This window comes from Sphaeramia orbicularis, chromosome 7 (assembly GCF_902148855.1).
Source record: "Sphaeramia orbicularis chromosome 7, fSphaOr1.1, whole genome shotgun sequence".
Taxonomy (NCBI): domain Eukaryota; kingdom Metazoa; phylum Chordata; class Actinopteri; order Kurtiformes; family Apogonidae; genus Sphaeramia; species Sphaeramia orbicularis.
In genome coordinates this window covers 1,280,297-1,296,829 of record NC_043963.1, presented here as the reverse complement: position 1 = coordinate 1,296,829, position 16,533 = coordinate 1,280,297, and the positions used below count along the sequence as shown (strand labels likewise).

The following is a 16,533-nucleotide window of genomic DNA, read 5'->3' as shown; positions in this document are numbered from 1 at the left end:
TCTGGTCCACATTCACTGTTTGGATCTGGATTTGTGTGGTTTGTATAATTGAGTGATAGTTGAATCTGTAAATCTTCTATAAATGTGTGTATATTTGTAACAACTGGTCCCAGTAGTCCATGGGACCGTTGGACCACAGATGGACATGTTGGAGGTAAAGGGTTAAGGCCTACCTGGTCGTAGGACACCTGCAGAAGGTCCAACATGACTTTATGAGCTCCCATGTTCTTCAGCAGACGCTGCTGTTTCTTCCAGACGCCACTGCTGCACATTTTATTGAGCCGCTCCAGGATCTGCACAAAGACAGGAGTCAGTGAGACACAGAGGACAGAAGGACACAGAGGACAGAAGGACACAGAGGACAGAAGGACACAGAGGACAGACGGACTGAGACACAGAGGACAAATAGGTCATTCCATGGCAATTCACCCAATGGTCCCCACATGACCCCCTCAGAAAATTCTGAAAAAATTCACACTTGTTCACCTACCAGATAAACAAACACATCCAAAAAGCTACATTTCTGTCATTGACCCAGGTGAAATTGGGTCAACTGACCAGCTCCATCCATCTCTACTATAAGCATCAACCTGAGCCAGGTCTGGGAAATCTAGAATTCTTCTGTCTGAACCATCCTGCAGTTCCACACCCTAGTTCAAATATCTAAAGTATTATGAGAACTTGGGCAATAATCAATGCCATTCTACGGTTAAAAATGCCATTTACACCTACATTTGTATACAATTTGAAGAAAATATAGTCATGCAGTAAAAAAAAATATTAAAAATAGAACCAGTTCTATCCCAAAGCTAAAAGTTTGTGCACAACATCTTGAAACGTATATGAAGACATGGTAAAAATTTAAAAATTTTCATTAACTGGCCACATGGTAATTTGGGTGCTCAAATAAAGAGTATTTTTGTGAAAAACTGAAATCAACCCATTTTATTCATTGCCTCACAGCCACACTTTTCATGTAAATGTGGTCTTTTTGCAGTATATTGTTGCATCTTGACCATAAGAATCCATGCAAAAAAAATTTGGTCTCTACATTCATCCATTCTGTCACAGTGCAAGCCTGAAGAGAGAGGACATTTGGAAGAATTAGCCTTTGGGCCTAATTTCAAGGCCTCATGGACCAAACATGAAAGCACCTACAATTATTTTGATGCCAAATATGGTCTTTTCAGGGGGATTTCACCCCAGACAATAAGTTTCAGCAGTGTGGCTTGAATACCTAAAGAGATACAGCTCCTCAAAGTTGGCCCAAAAGCACATTTGCAAAACTTAAAAAAAAAAAAAAAAAAAAAAAAAAGTTAATTTTCAAAGGGCTGCATCTCCTGAACTATTACAGATATGACATTAAAATTTTGGATGTGTTCGTTTATCTGGTAGGTGAACAAGTGTGAATTTTTTCAGAATTTTCTGAGGAGTCATGCGGGGCACTTTCTGAAATCTGGTTGATTTGGGATGAAATGACCCAAAAGGACACAGAGGACAAAAGGACTGAGACACAGAGGACAAATGGCCCATCAGTGCATTCCACTGATGCTGCAGTGAAGGACACTGAGTCTTCAAGTGTCCACAAACATGGTCCATCAGGTCACACAGATGTGAAACCGCAGATATGGTCCAGTGCGTTAGTGTTCCAGCGGAGTTCCACAGGGCTCATGTTCAGGACCCTTAGTGTTTCTCATGTTAAATAACTGTAGGTTTCAGGCTTCACAAACACTCAAAATCTATAACATTTATAAAATCAGAAAGTTTAAGGTTTAAGATAAACTACTGATGAATGTAAACCACTGTTAGGTCAATAAAAGCAAACGTGCTAATCAGAAAATATGGACATTCAAGAGGCAAACTCATGAAAAACGAAACTAAAATAGAAAGTGTGACATTTTTCAGGGGCCTGAGAACTCAGTTAATGCAAATATTAAGTCAAAGCTGTTACAAAACTGTTGTGTTCAAATTTAAAACAAAGAAAAATACAAACATTTCATAAATAATCTTTCAGTAATATGTTTTAATATTTTTCAAATTTTCCAAAACATTTAAATTATTTTATTTCTAGACTTAAAATATCAGTGCTTTTATTGTAAAATCTCAAACAAAAATCTGAACAGACTAAAAAATAAAAATGCTCTTAAAATGAAACACTTCCATTTTAGAGTCTATTAGCAAACACTAAATTACACTGAAATATCACTTATTTAAACTAGACACGAGACATGAAAGACTATCCTGTCGACTTCTAGTCTGAACACACACAATAATAATGAAGGTTGGCTGTGGAGTTCCTCAGGGTTCAGCGTTAGGACCATAACTATTTATCTAGTACCTGAATTATACTGCGGAACAATAATCAATTATTTGAATGAATGTTGAGTCTAAATATAAACAACAACATGTTTCACAGAATGAAGGAGACATGGACGGAAGAAAAAAGACTGAACAAATTCAGCTTTTGCAGGTTTTCTAGTAAAGTTAGTGATTGGAAAATTGGATTATTTGAATAGAAATATGAGGAAAAAATTTAAACTTGAAGATCGGATGTAACTGAACGGCAAGAAACCCAGGTAAAGGCATTCTGATTGGCTGGAGAACCTTTAGTCAACACATGTCCAAACCCTCCTGGTGACTTCCTTCAGATGGTTGTAAAATTTAACTGGACAATTCCCAGATTTGATGAAGAAAAATTAAACAAGCGCCACCGGCAACGACGAAACCAACCCAACAAAACACTGCAGTCCCGCCCATACACTGAATGATTGACAGGTGAAAAGTGCAGAGATAGCATCGAAGGAAGTGAGAAACAGTGAGAAAGCCGAAGGAAGCGGTTCTGACCTCTTTGACCTTCTGGTAGTTCTCGTTGCTCTTCTCCAGTTTGTCCTTCTTCGGCGTCGCTTCCTCCGACGCCCCCTGGAGGATATAAACAGTAAAACACAGCACATGCAGGTTTCTCCAGGTACTTTATAAGAAACGTAAACAAATTCAACTGTTATCCAAAAATGTGTGAGACTTTGAACGCAACAAAAAAGAGGGAGGAGACACGGGAAGGTTCAACATGCAACAAAACCCCCAACAAAACCAGAACCAGAATTCAGACCTCATCCAGCTGAGACACCAGCAAGCCCCGCCCACACCCAGACCACGACCACCGTTTACTAGGGATGGGAATCGAAAACCAGTTCTTTTTGAGAACTGGATCCCAGTAGCTCGATTCCTTGGAATCATTTGCCTGCCTGCTTAACGATTCCGCCTTTATTGCGCATGCACGATGACGTCACGCGTACGCTGCTTTGTTCTGGTCAGAACGTAGCCAACATGGCGTTGAGGCAGAAATGGTCTAAAAAGACGACACCAGGTCCAAACAGATGACTCCAGGTCCACTGGAACACATTTGTCCACAGCATGTGATTCATTTGATTCACTACTTAGCGGCGCTTGTGAATCTAGCACCAAAGTGAACACCAGGCCGTCATCTGGGCCCAGTTCCGGTTCCAGTGCGGGCAACAAACATCGTACCCCCTCAAATACAAGTTTCCCAAGATAGGGGAAAGGAAATGAGGTGCACAACAATGGGAGACGAGCAGAGTTGAGCCGGTTCCCCGTAGTGGAAATGCGGCAATAGAGGAATTAGTAAAGTGTCTTTAGTTTCACTTTCACTGCATGCCCCCCCCCCCCCCCCCATCTGTTCTTATTATTTGTTCATACTGTATATGTTATATTTTCTGTGCAGGTGGAAATATAAAAGACAGTTAATGCAAACACACCCGTTTGTACTCTTTTATTCCTTCACCCAATGAGAATTGATAAGGAATCAGATCAATAAGCAAAATCGATAATGGAATCGGAATCATTAAATTTTTATCGATTCCGACCCCTTCTGTTTATTTTCCCTGGTTTTAATCCCCTTGTTTGGTCTTGAAGTGTTTGGGTAGTTCTTGTTTCTGTCACAGGAAGTTCTGGACTATTTCAAGCCCTTTGTAGAAGAATCTTAAAGGTGTGAACAAAAGTTCTACCAGCTCAAAAACAAATACCAAAGTACATCTGACACGGACGGGACACAGGTTTGGATTCCACTGGAAACTAAAGGCGTTTGCAGATGACACTGCTCTGTCAACAGAAGGGAGGACCTGGGACCACAGTGGACAGAAACACCATGTCCACCAGGACTCCTGAGCCTGTTCTGGTCTCTGCAGGTTTCACGGTTCTTTTAAAGGACCTGGATGGTGACAGCTCCACCTCCTCATCCTCACCTCAGTCTTGTCCTTCTTGTCTTTCTTGTCCTTCTTCCCATCTCCTCCTCCAGAGCCTTTCTTCTCCACCCACAGCTCAGACTTCTCCACCAGGGTCCGGAGCCGATCCAAATCCGCTTTGATCAGCTTGTAGTTCTCCACATCCTGAGCCGAGATCAGCAGCTGGACCTGAACAGGGAGGAGGTCGGTGACGGGTTAGAGACCAGGCCTACCACGGACCTGAACCCCCCCCATGTAGACCAGGTGCTGGTACCTGTTTGAAGGTCTGCAGTACTTCCTGTCTCTGGCTGAAGTGTCTGAACAGCAGCTGCAGGGCTCCGGACACCAGGGGGGCGTAGTCGTGCATGGTCAGGTGGGTCAGGACCCGCAGGAACATCCGTCCCCCTTCGTCGTCCACCTCCAGGATACTGTTGCCTTTACTGCGGACACACACACACACAGACATGACCACCTGAGGAGGTGCCGGCGGGCGGAGCGTGACCTCTGACCTGGAGGAGGCGGAGTTACGTACCCGACCCCGAACATGGCCTCGGCCTGTTCTCCGATGTGCAGCAGGTTAATGGAGGCTGAGGAGGAACAAACAGACGACGGCTCAGCTTTAGTACCGAACAACACACGCACATGTCAGTACGACTGTCAACCTGCTGTTTCCATGGTGACCGACACATCAGTACGACTGTCAACCTGCTGTGTGTTGTGTTGCGTTGTATTGTGTTGCGTTGCGTTGTATTGTGTTGCGTTGTGTTGCATTGTATTGTATTGTGTTGTGTTGAGTTGTATTGTGTTGCGTTGTATTGCGTTGCGTTGTGTTGTATTGTGTTGTGTTGCATTGTATTGTATTGTGTTGTGTTGAGTTGTATTGTGTTGCGTTGCGTTGTATTGCGTTGTATTGTGTTGTGTTGCGTTGTATTGTGTTGTGTTGTGTTGTATTGTGTTGCGTTGTGTGCATTGTATTGTATTGTGTTGTGTTGTATGCGTTGTGTTGTGTTGTATTGAGTTGCATTGCATTGTATTGTGTTGCGTTGCATTGTACTGTGTTGTGTTGCATTGCGTTGTATGCATTGCGTTGCATTGTGTTGTGTTGCATTGTATTGTGTTGTATTGTGTCACATTGTGTTGTGTTGTGTTGCGTTGTATTGTGTTGCTTTGTGTTGTCTTGTGTGCTGTATTGTGTTGTGTTGCATTGCATTGTATTGTGTTGCGTTGTATTGCGTTGCATTGTGTTGTGTTGTATTGCGTTGCATTGTGTTGCGTGGCGTTGCGTTGCATTATATTGCGTTGTATTGGGTTGCGTTGCGGGGCATACCTGCTTGCTCCATGTTGGTGGTGGCGTCAGCGTCGGCCATGGGGTAAACGTCCACAAACTCCTTCTTGAAGACGGACAGCAGGAAGGACAGGCGGTAGTCCAGACGGACGTTGAGGATGAACTGAGGAGCAGATCAGGGTTTAGTCCATCTAAACCAGACCAGGGTCTCCCAGGTCCCACAGCAGGTTTTTAAGACTTAGTTTGAGTTGTATTGAATATGTTTGGTCGTCGCGGTGACGGAGGTTCATAAATGGACTAAAGACAGTCTGAGACAAAAACCTGATCCATGGAACGTACATTTAAAACCCTGACAGTAAACATACAACCGTGGCTCCGCCCTTTTCCTTTCCACATAAACAACACCATTTAGGTTTATTTCGGACTTCCCTTTCCGGTCCACTGGTCTGGTGTTTGACAGGAGTGGGCCGTCCTCACACTCAGACATTAACCTTAAACTTCGTAAACACTGATCGGACTCAGATCATCGCAGACGTTTGCTGACTGTACCTGAAGGATCTCCAGGATCTTCAGCTTGGTGTCCATCACTGTCAGGTCCATCTTCTCTATGCTGTCTTTACTTCCCCTCTGTCCCTCCAGCACGAGCCCCGCCCCCAGCCCTGCCCCTCTGGCTCCTGGACCTCCAAATAAGGACTGCTTCCTGTTGAGGACCATGGTGGACATCATCTGACCCATGCCGTGGATGGAGCGCTTCACGTTCTTACCTGGAGTCAGAAACAGGACAAAATGTCTAGAAACAGATCTTATCGGACTGATTATCGATAACGTCATGACAGTGACAGGAGTTAATGATCAATTATCAGAAAAATAACTGTAGCTGATGACTGGAACAGTCTGAAGTCTAACAGGAGTTAATTTTACACAAACAGTTCAACGAATAAAGAGAAAAAACTTCCTGACACTGAACATCGGAAAAGAAATAAAACTTCCAAAACTCATTTTATCCACATCTGACCTTCAGTGAACAAGTGAAGTTCCTTTATTTAAACACAGTCCTCATTATTCAGTTCAATATTTCATTTATTGCCCCCTACTGGCTCTTTTTGGAGTTTCCTCTCCTGCGCTGGGGTTGTCCAAAGCCCAAAGTGACTCCATAGCCATAGTGGAAGGAACCTCTGCCACCCACCTTTGTGCAATGGGTGCATGATTTACTTTCTTTTTAAAGTTGGAAAAGATTCAGTTTTCCGTTCGTGGACAAATTAATTTGTTTTATCAACAATGGAATCCTTTTTTCTCTACTGTCAACAGGAGTGTCCTGCTGTCTCCTGTGTCCCTTTGACGGAGAAATATGTTGTTATTTTACATTATATTAATTCTTAATTAGCCCTGAGCATTGGAAAGAGGAGTTGATAACATTATTAATCTTGTTGTTGTTCTTGTTGTGTTTTTTTTGGTTTGTTTTTGTTTTTGTTTTGTTTTTTTTGTGGGGGTTAAATAGGTTTGTAGGTTTGTTGTATAATTTGTTTGTATATATTGTGTCTGTTTGGTTCCTTATGTATAAGTGCATGTTTATGTAAATGTATAATTTGAAATAATAGTAATAAAAAAAATAATAAATCATTTATTGACCATGATATCAATTAAACATGTAAGAGGAACAGAGTGGAACCAAAACTGGAACCAAACTGGACTGAATGAAGGCATCCACACTTATACAAACCTGGTACAACAAATGTTCTATTAGTTATGGACTCTGAGGGTTAACATGGAGGGGGCGGGGCTTATGACCTGGTACCTGATCCGTCATCGTGGAACAGGAGTCCCGCGTGACCCGGATTGGGTCTGCAGTCGATGATGCCCAACAGCGTCCGGGTGAGTCGCAACAGCTCAAAGAAACTGTAGAAACCGAAGTAGATGAGATGACGCGCCAGACTCACCACCTGGAGGGGACGAGGACACATTAGGGTCGGGTCAGAGGTCAGGGGTCAGGGGTCAAAGTCAGGTTCTGGTTCTGACCTCATACGTCAGCTTGTTTTTCTCCTCGTTGTGAAACGGCAGTTCCTCGTTCAGGACGTTGTTGAGATACTCCTCCATGAAGGCCATGGTGTTGGAGAAACGGTTCTTCTTGTTGTCTCTGCTGTCATCCATGTTGGAGTCGTAACTGAGGACGACACAAGGGTGGAAATTTTGACCTGGAAATCCTCGGATGGATCTAAAAACATGAGCTTCCTGGCAAAAACACCAAAGTCTCACAACAGCTCAGTAACAATAACAAAAAATCATAAAACTAATACTAATGAGCAAACAACTTACTATGTAAAAGTGAAATGGGAAAGAGAATTTGACATAGAAATTGATGATATAGATTGGCTAAACATGTGGAAATTACATCATACAACTACTAGCTCTCGGACATGGAGGGAATTCGCCTGGAAAAACCTTATAAGATTTTTTATTACACCCAAGTTTAAAAGTAAACAGTTACAGAGGCATCAGGAATGTTGAAGAGAATGCGGGGAGATGGATGTTGACCATTCTCATATTTTTTGGAAATGTTCAAAACTTTCGGAATATTGGGAAATGATCTGTAATGTCCTATGTCAAGTATTAGGATACACAATTCCAAAGAAACCTGAAATTCTTTATTTATGCAACTTTGGTGTTGACACTATACGTGAATACGATAAATATTTGGTAAAGGTGATGTTGATAGCTGCAAAAAAGTGTATAACAAGGAATTGGGGGAAGATGAACGTACCATCAAAGGATCAATGGATATCTACGATCGAGGACATATTTCTAATGGAAAAACTAACACACAGATTGAGACGACAAGAACCGCAAATGAACAAAAAGTGGAAAAAATGGACATTATATAAGCAAAATAATTGATAAGACTGTGCTACCCAGACTTATTTATTTATGTTGTTGTGGTTTTTTTTTGTTGTTGTTCTTTTAAAACTAATAAAACATAAGTTACAAAAAAAAAAAAAAACAATACTAATAAACTAAAACCTTATTTAAAAGTGTCCTGACATTAGCACATTGGTTCCCAACCTTTTTTGGCTCGTGACCCCATTTTAACAACACAAATTTCTGGCGACCCCAGACATTCAAAACAGAGACTTTTTTTTGCTCAAACTAATTTGTTTTTGATCATGTAATAGTTTGTCATACTAGAGGACATTTAGTCTATATAATGTATATTATTGTGGACAGAGGCAGTAAATCCAGGTGTAGATTACTGCACAAAGTGAGAATTTTATTTTCCTTGGTCAGAATATGTCCAGTCAGTCCAGCTGTGATTTACAAGGAGGACAATTAATACTGAACAAACAAGAACTGAAACTATGAATTATGAAAGAGCTGCAGCATCTGAAACTGACCACAATGAACATTTGACACAGAAACAGAACCACAGTGCTGCAGTTTCAGCTTCAGTTCGTCATGTCTTTTATGGATTGGGATTGTCTCTGTCAACTCACCAGATATTTTTTGTATTAGTAAGTTTTGTTTTTTTTTTTATCAAATCCTACAAATTCCAGATGACCCCATTTGAATTTCAGGCGACCCCACGTGGGGTCCCGACCCCAGGGTTGAAAAACACTGCATTAGCAGGTCAAAGGTCACCAGGTCACAGACCCTTGACATAGTGAGCTCCAGGTGGACCACAAACTGTCTCTGGACTCACTCTTTGATAGTGATGGAGGTGGGGATCTCCGTCCACAGGCGGGCGAACTTGACGGGCGTCACCAGCTCTTGAGGGTCTCGGTCCACGTGGGCGTGGAGCATGAGGCGGCAGAAGGATGCCCGCAGGTCAAAGGGCAGCGTCTCGTCCATCATGCACAGGAAGATGAGCTCGATGTCCAGCTGTTTGGAGATCTCATCGATGGCCAGATACTGACGGTCCAGACACATCCGAGCGAAGAGCTTCAGCTGGTACCTGAGGAGACACGGACACCATCAGACATGGACTCAGGTGGTCAGGACATGTCTACAGACCAAGGTTATTATTGTTAACTAAAACTAGTGAAATGACGAAAACTACAATCGAAAAACCCGTTTTTGTTAACTGAAATAAATAAAAACTATAATTAAAAGAAAAAAAAAACGATAACTAACTGAAACTGTATTGTGTGTTTACAAAACTAACTAAAACTTATAAAAATTATGGATAAAATTCCCTTCGTTTTGTCTTTGTCAGTGTTGGACTGATACAAAATCGATTTATTTCGCTCTAGCAATTTTAGCTAGCGGCACCATACGACACTTTTTGCTCCGTCACTTGTGTTCACTTGTGGTTTCCAGTCGTCTTCTGGTCCCCACTCTACCTGGAAACATGGAGACTAAAGCAGCAGAGTCCTGTCTGGGATTGATTTGAATAGGAGCACAGAGAAGAAGAGAAAAGAGACCACTGAACTACAACTGAACTACAACTGAACTACAACTGAACTACAACTAAACTACAACTGAACTACAACTAAACTACAACTGAACTACAACTAAACTACAACTGAACTACAACTGAACTACAACTGAACTACAACTAAACTACAACTGAACTACAACTAAACTACAACTAAACTACAACTAAACTACAACTGAACTACAACTGAACTACAACTAAACTAAAACTAAACTAAAACTAAACTAAAACTAAGCATTTAGAAGAAAAAAAATAAAATTAATAAAAAAACTAGCAAACCTGCTCCGAAAATGAATTAAAACTAAGTGAATTAGAGAAAAAAAAGTCAAAACTAAATAAAACTCAGCTATAATGAAAAATCCAAAACTATTAGAACCTTGCTCCAGAACGGATCCTTTGAGACCCTAAGAACTATCTCAGACCCCCAAAGAGAAGATTCAAGACCAACTCAAGTCCTCACTCCACCAAACTGGCATCAACTCTAACACCTGGGAAATGGAAGCTAGGCCGTCCCATTTTTGGGACTTGTTGGAACTCTGGCTTTATTCCATACTGCCTCAACTTCTAGAGATATTTCTTTTGCACTGGTTTTGCTGTCTTCTACTGGCTTTTCTATTGGCAGTGATCTGTACTTTTGAAGGACTGTTCTGACCAAAGGAAGCTGAGTGGCTGGAATAGCATTCAGTGAAGGGCCAATCGCTTCCTCCCATTCATCTGCAGGGCCTCCTTTTGTCTTTCCCTTCCCCAGGGTGCTTCACCTTCTTCTCTTCACTACTCCTTTAGGATGACTTGGTGTATTTACACTGAAAATGTGTTACCATTCTCTGGAAAAAGAAATCTGGTACCTGCTGAACTGAAGAAAAGGGAGGGTACCAGATGGGTACTCTAGGATCAAATGTTCTCCAGTCAAAGCCCTGAGTGCAGATCTGTGAAATAAGACTAGGCAATAAAGAAATCTGTAAAAACATGTGATTTTACCCTTTTTTCCACTGTCAAATGACCTTGACCTTGTCTAAAATCATGTGACCTTGACCTGTACATGATTTGAGACCTTCATAAACAACAGTAACATTCCCCAAAACCTCTAATATGACATTTGCATGAGCAGATATCGCAGAACAAACCCATAAATGCAGGATTTTCCATTGAAAAATAGGTTTTCTGCACTCAGCTGACGGGCACCCTAAAGATGGCGTTGGGGGGGGGGGGGTCTAAAACTTTACAGATTGGGCCTAAAAAATTTTTTGGGAGTTACTAATATGTAAGAGATTAACTGGTCAAATTAAGAGCTTGATCGAAAAAGAAGTCCCAAAATGGGACGCCCTAACGGAAGCCACTGACGTCAACCAAGACCAAGAGCAATTCACTCTGGTAGTTCCACATTTGAGGAGCGCAGAAAGACAGAAGAAGAGAAAAGGAGGCGGCGCAAGGCACAGCGAGCCCAACCCAGACACCGCCCACCCATCCAGACACGCAATCAGCGCCCAAGACTCTTCCACGTCTGACTGGGCCTCATCCTGGTGACGCCAGATGAACCAATGTCAGATACGACAACGAATGTCGAATAAGTTCATCTGATCTGAGAACAGGAGGCAGGACTGCAGGACACATGGACGCCTCCTCATTGTTTCTGTTCAGCAGGTTTTGGGACCAGGTTCAGGGATTCTAGTCTCGTTCAGGTGCTGCAGCTGGGACTGGTGGACTCCACAGAACCCAGTTCCACCAGACCCTGGTAGACCGACCCGGGGTCTGTACCTGTAGTAGGTGAGGACGTTCTCGTCGTGGGCGTTGCCCTGTCGAGCCTCCTGAGCCAACTGCCTGATGCTTTTCTCCTGCCTCTCATTGGTTTTGTCCGTCCAGACCAGCCACACCTACAGGAAGTGACATCATCAGAGTGACTTTAGAAACAACATGAGTCTGAGCTGAACAACACTAACTTCTGGTCAAAAATTGAAAAAATATATGTCTAAAAGTAATGAAAAAATAACTATAACATCTCAAAATGTGATTACATATTTTGAACATGACATTCGTAATTTAGAATTTGTTGTAAATTTGATCATTTTATTTGGTAAATTTCATATACACAAAAATAAATATACCAAAACACACCCAAATTTTAAAATCTTCCTGATGGAATTTGAAAAATATATTAAATCTTTAGAATTTATCTTTAACAAAAAAAGTACTAGCACCTTGACAATTTATAAAGAATTCTTTAAAATAGACTGAACTCTGATGCATTTATTTATTTATTTGTGTTAGATATATTGGGTTTTTTTATACTTTCATTTGTCTGTTCTGCCTTGTGTCTTTAAATCTATGCATTTTTTCTTAAATTTATTTGTTCAAATGCTTTTTCTTTTTGACATCTTGATATTTGTTCAAAATTTATATGTTTTATATACCTGAATATTTTCAATAAAGTTGAGGGGGAAAAAAGAGTCTGAGCTGAACAACACTCTTCTAATTTTGGGTCTAAAATTGAAAAATACATCATATCTAAAAGTAATGAAAAAACAATTATAACATCTCAAAATGTAATTAAATATTTTGAACATGACATTTGTAATTTAGAATTTGTTGTAAATTTGATAATTTTATTTGGAAAATTTCATATACACAAAAATAAATACACCAAAACACGCCCAAACTTTTAAATCTTCCTGATGGAATTTGAAAAATATATTAAATCTTTAGAATATAACTTTAACAAAAAAAGTACTAGAACCTTGACAATTCATAAAGAATTCTTTGAAATAGACTGAACTCTCTGATGCATTTATTTTTTTATTTTTGTTAAATATATTGGGTTTTTTTATACTATTATTTGTCTATTCTGCCTTGTGTCTTTAAATCTATGCATTTTTTTCTTAAACTTATTTGTTCAAATGCTTTTTCTCTTTGACATGTTTGTTTGTTTGAAATTTATGTTTTGTATACCTGAATATTTTCAATGAAGTTGAAGGAAAAAAAAATGTCTAAAAAGCATGTGATAGGGAACAAGAAAAAAAAAAAGTCTGAGCTGAACATCATCTCCGATGACATTCCAACAAAAACAAGAAACATGACGTCACTGTATGTTTTAAAAATGATGGCCGATAAAACACTGAGTGTAAACAGCAGATCCACGGGAACTTCAACCTTTAAACTCATTCAGTTCAACCGGAACATGAACTCGTGTTCTTCCTCAGTAGAACCCAGTTGGTTACTCTTATGTTCTGAAGGTGAAAACACACAGAAGTGCATGTGCTACCTCGTCATCGTCTCCGTAGTCGTCCATGTATTCTCCTGGTCCAACCCCAGGGGGCGCCTCTTTGGGGATGCGACGTCTGGGACAAAAAACCAGAAACAAGCAAAACATGAAAGAATGAATGAAATGAATGAATGAAAGAAAGAATGAAGATGAATGTGAACCCGCCCCCTGCGCCCTGCCCCCGCCCCCCCTCCTGTCTGTCCTCACTCTGTCTTGATGAGGATGTCCTGGTTCTTGGGGTCCAGGACACATTTACAGATGAGCTCCTGAGTGACAGGGATGGCCACGTTGTTGGAGACACACAGGTCTGACAGATAGTCCAGGAACCTGCTTCGACACAAACGCACCATCAGACAAGAGTCAACTGAAGCCCCGCCGCCCTCCCACCCCACTGACGCCCCTCCGTGTTCACCTGGGCTCTCGGTTCTTGCGGACCAGGCTGACGAACGTCTCCACCTCGGTCTTGGTGATGTGTTTCTCCAACAGTTTGCGGTTGTTGTGCAGCAGCGCGGTGATGGTGTCCTCGGCCAGGATGTCGTAACCGATCTGACTCTGCATGACGCCGAACTGCTTGGCGATGTGCTCCTGTGGACAGACGGATGCCACAGGACGTCAGAGGGACTGGGACTTTGGATGGCGTAAGACAATGTACACGACATGAACGAAAGAAAAGAAAAGAAAAGAAAAGAAAAGAAAAGAAAAGAAAAGAAAAGAAAAGAAAAGAAAAGAAAAGAAAAGAAAAATGGACATGCTTGGACAGATTAGGACACGTTTGGGCATATTTGAACAGATCAGTTTGTCTGATTCACTGGCACCAACAGGACGTTTGATAAATTATAGGTTTGAGCAGAATATGGCCTCGATGACGACTGACAGATGAATTCTGGAAGTACTGAAAAAACCCAAAAAAAACCCCAAAAAAAACCGTACCAACAATAAGTTCTTTTTTAGTTTGATGTTCAGCTCTGCAGATATTGTGCGTTGGACGTTCAGTGTCTTTTGTTCATGTGTTTCAGTTTTAAAGCCTTTGTGTTCAGTTCCACAGTTTGTGATGAGGTCAAAGGTCATTGCTACCTCCATCTAACTACAGCCGTACCAGCCTTTAAAAACCACCTCCACTTCTGGACTCGGGCCATTTTTCCCAGTAAAGGTTGTTTTTGGGTGAGTTTTTCTCATTCAAACTGAGGGTCAAAGGTCAGAGGTCGCAGTGTCTGGTGCAGGGGGTGAACCCCTTTGAGGCAGATCTCTGACTGGTGGGTCTGTCTTAGTGTTGACCCTAATGCTGCGTTCCAGTCCACCCGTAACTGGTGTTTTTCCATCCTTTACCAGTGAAAATGCACTGGAATGTTCAGTCAAACCTGTGACTTCCACCCGTGAACTCGTACTAGGTCCATGTTCTCTCAGTTCTGAGTTCTGACATCACGTAGTAATGGCACCCCCCCATGGATGTAGTGTTTATGCAGATTGTTTATTAAAACAAGGTATTGTTCTGACAATATTTATCTGTAAATGTTCTGCATAATCAGCAGCTGCTCTAGCGTTAGCTAGTTTTCAGTCCAATGAGTGACAGAATAAATACTAAATACGAATCCAAATATTCAAATAACATCAAAGGTAGAACAGCTTCTCTTGCCTTATGCGCCATTTTGACTCCTCTGTTTCCCTCAAATAAGTAAAGAACAAACACCTCTGAGATAGAAATGATTGTAAATGAGCCTGACGTGCGGTCCACCATGCTGGTTTGTTTACATCTAACTACTACAGTTCCTTGCACTCGGGCAGTTTAGCGTGCCTTGCCTGGAGCGTTACAAAGTCATGAGTTGTGGTTTTAAGTTGTGACTTACGGGCTCAAAAACCGGCCTGGAACGCAGCATAAAACCCTCAGGTACCAGGTCAAGGTCTTCCCGGCCTCACCTGGTTCTTGCGGTAGTCCTCCTGCGAGTGTCGGAGGACTCGGTAGCAGAGGCGGAGCATGTACTGGTAGGGGGCGTTCTTCTGGTCGGCCAGTTCCTCCAAACACAGCAGAGGCCCCTCCCCTCCACCGCGGTCCTTAAAGGGGGCCTTCAGGATCCCAAAAATCTGAACAAACAGACAGATGTCAGGACAGGTGGACCCACTCAGACCGCCAACATCGGACAAACAACTGGACCGACAACCAGAAGTCCAGATTACATTTTCTTAAATGAACTGGAATCAACACAAGTAAAAATTCAATAACTGATAAATGGACTCTGCACAGCCTCACTACTTCCTGAACTTCAGGTGGCTCCTTTATTTCCTGTCTTCCATTATTGGACACACTGATTAATCCAGGTGCGCATTAATCAGTAGTCACAACAAGAAGCAGCAGGCACACCTGGATTAATCAGTGTGTTCAATAATGAAACACAGGAAATAAAGGAGCCACCTGAGGTTCAGGATGTAGTGAGGCTGTGCATAGAGTCCATTTGAGCCAAACTAAAAACCAAATCCTCTGTCCAGGGTTTGGGAGCCGGTCCATGGAGTCCTGGTGTGGCTCACCTGTTTGAGGATGTTCTGTTCTCTCATCAGTTTCTGTCTCTCTCGGTTGGCTTTGGTCATGACCACGTCCAGAACCAGCTGACCGCTGTTGGTGACGTCAGCCACGAAGAAGACCACGTCCTCCAGCAGCTTGATGGCAAACCTGAGGACATGACGGACAGGACAGAAATCAGGACAGGTGGAACCCCTCAGACCGTCAACAGCACCAGGAACAGGTCTAGAAGACACCCTGCGTTAGCCCAGGTCTAACTAAACCCGACAATGAAACTGAAAAATGTCCTGCTCATGTCCAATGGGAGGACGCCGTAAATGGTCAAACCCCGCCCTCTCTGGAACCTCATCACCCCATCAGACGTTACCATAGAAACCAGGTTCAGACTTGAACCATATTTCTACTAAACCTACAGAACATGGACGTCAGGGCCTTCAGACCAGTCTCCTAGAACTGATGGTAAGAAGGTTTTGGTGATGTCAGGTGTTTGGGAAGAACCAGGTTTGACCAGATCAACCTGAATATTTCATAAATGGATCTGGGGTGTACAGACACATGGACTGCATGGACGGTCCAAATGTCCAAATGTATCTGTGTCCGTCCTGATGGTGGCATACCGCCGGTCGTTCTGGCTGATGAAGCCCTGGTTAAACTGGTCCACCACGGTGCTCAACATGGCGCTGGCGTCATTAGCGAAGTCCAGGTCTCGGATCTCCATCACTGGGACAGAGACGATGGCGAAGGCCTCCTTGTCCTCTTTAGTGGGACAGGTCCCCAACTGAAGGACGAGGGAAGACACAGGGTTCAAACATATGG

The 16,533-nt window shown here is 42.2% G+C and overlaps 1 protein-coding gene across 3 annotated transcripts in view; it reads right to left on the bottom strand.

Annotated features, from left to right (window-relative positions):
• The window catches only part of itpr3 (inositol 1,4,5-trisphosphate receptor, type 3), a 63,584-nt gene that overhangs the window by 25,547 nt on the left and 21,504 nt on the right, over nt 1-16,533 (bottom strand). For 2 of the 3 annotated variants that reach the window (XM_030138440.1, XM_030138443.1), the window contains 17 exons: nt 16,335-16,495; nt 15,726-15,867; nt 15,120-15,284; nt 13,618-13,790; nt 13,413-13,532; nt 13,206-13,281; nt 11,705-11,820; nt 9,215-9,466; nt 7,540-7,684; nt 7,319-7,463; nt 6,073-6,287; nt 5,566-5,686; nt 4,771-4,825; nt 4,513-4,678; nt 4,260-4,427; nt 2,845-2,919; nt 174-293 (listed from right to left, as the gene is read on the bottom strand). In XM_030138440.1, coding sequence (XP_029994300.1) covers nt 174-293; nt 2,845-2,919; nt 4,260-4,427; nt 4,513-4,678; nt 4,771-4,825; nt 5,566-5,686; nt 6,073-6,287; nt 7,319-7,463; nt 7,540-7,684; nt 9,215-9,466; nt 11,705-11,820; nt 13,206-13,281; nt 13,413-13,532; nt 13,618-13,790; nt 15,120-15,284; nt 15,726-15,867; nt 16,335-16,495 — 2,415 coding nt within the window. The remainder of the gene's footprint in view (nt 1-173; nt 294-2,844; nt 2,920-4,259; nt 4,428-4,512; nt 4,679-4,770; nt 4,826-5,565; nt 5,687-6,072; nt 6,288-7,318; nt 7,464-7,539; nt 7,685-9,214; nt 9,467-11,704; nt 11,821-13,205; nt 13,282-13,412; nt 13,533-13,617; nt 13,791-15,119; nt 15,285-15,725; nt 15,868-16,334; nt 16,496-16,533) is intronic. The other variant, XM_030138442.1, reaches the window with a different exon arrangement.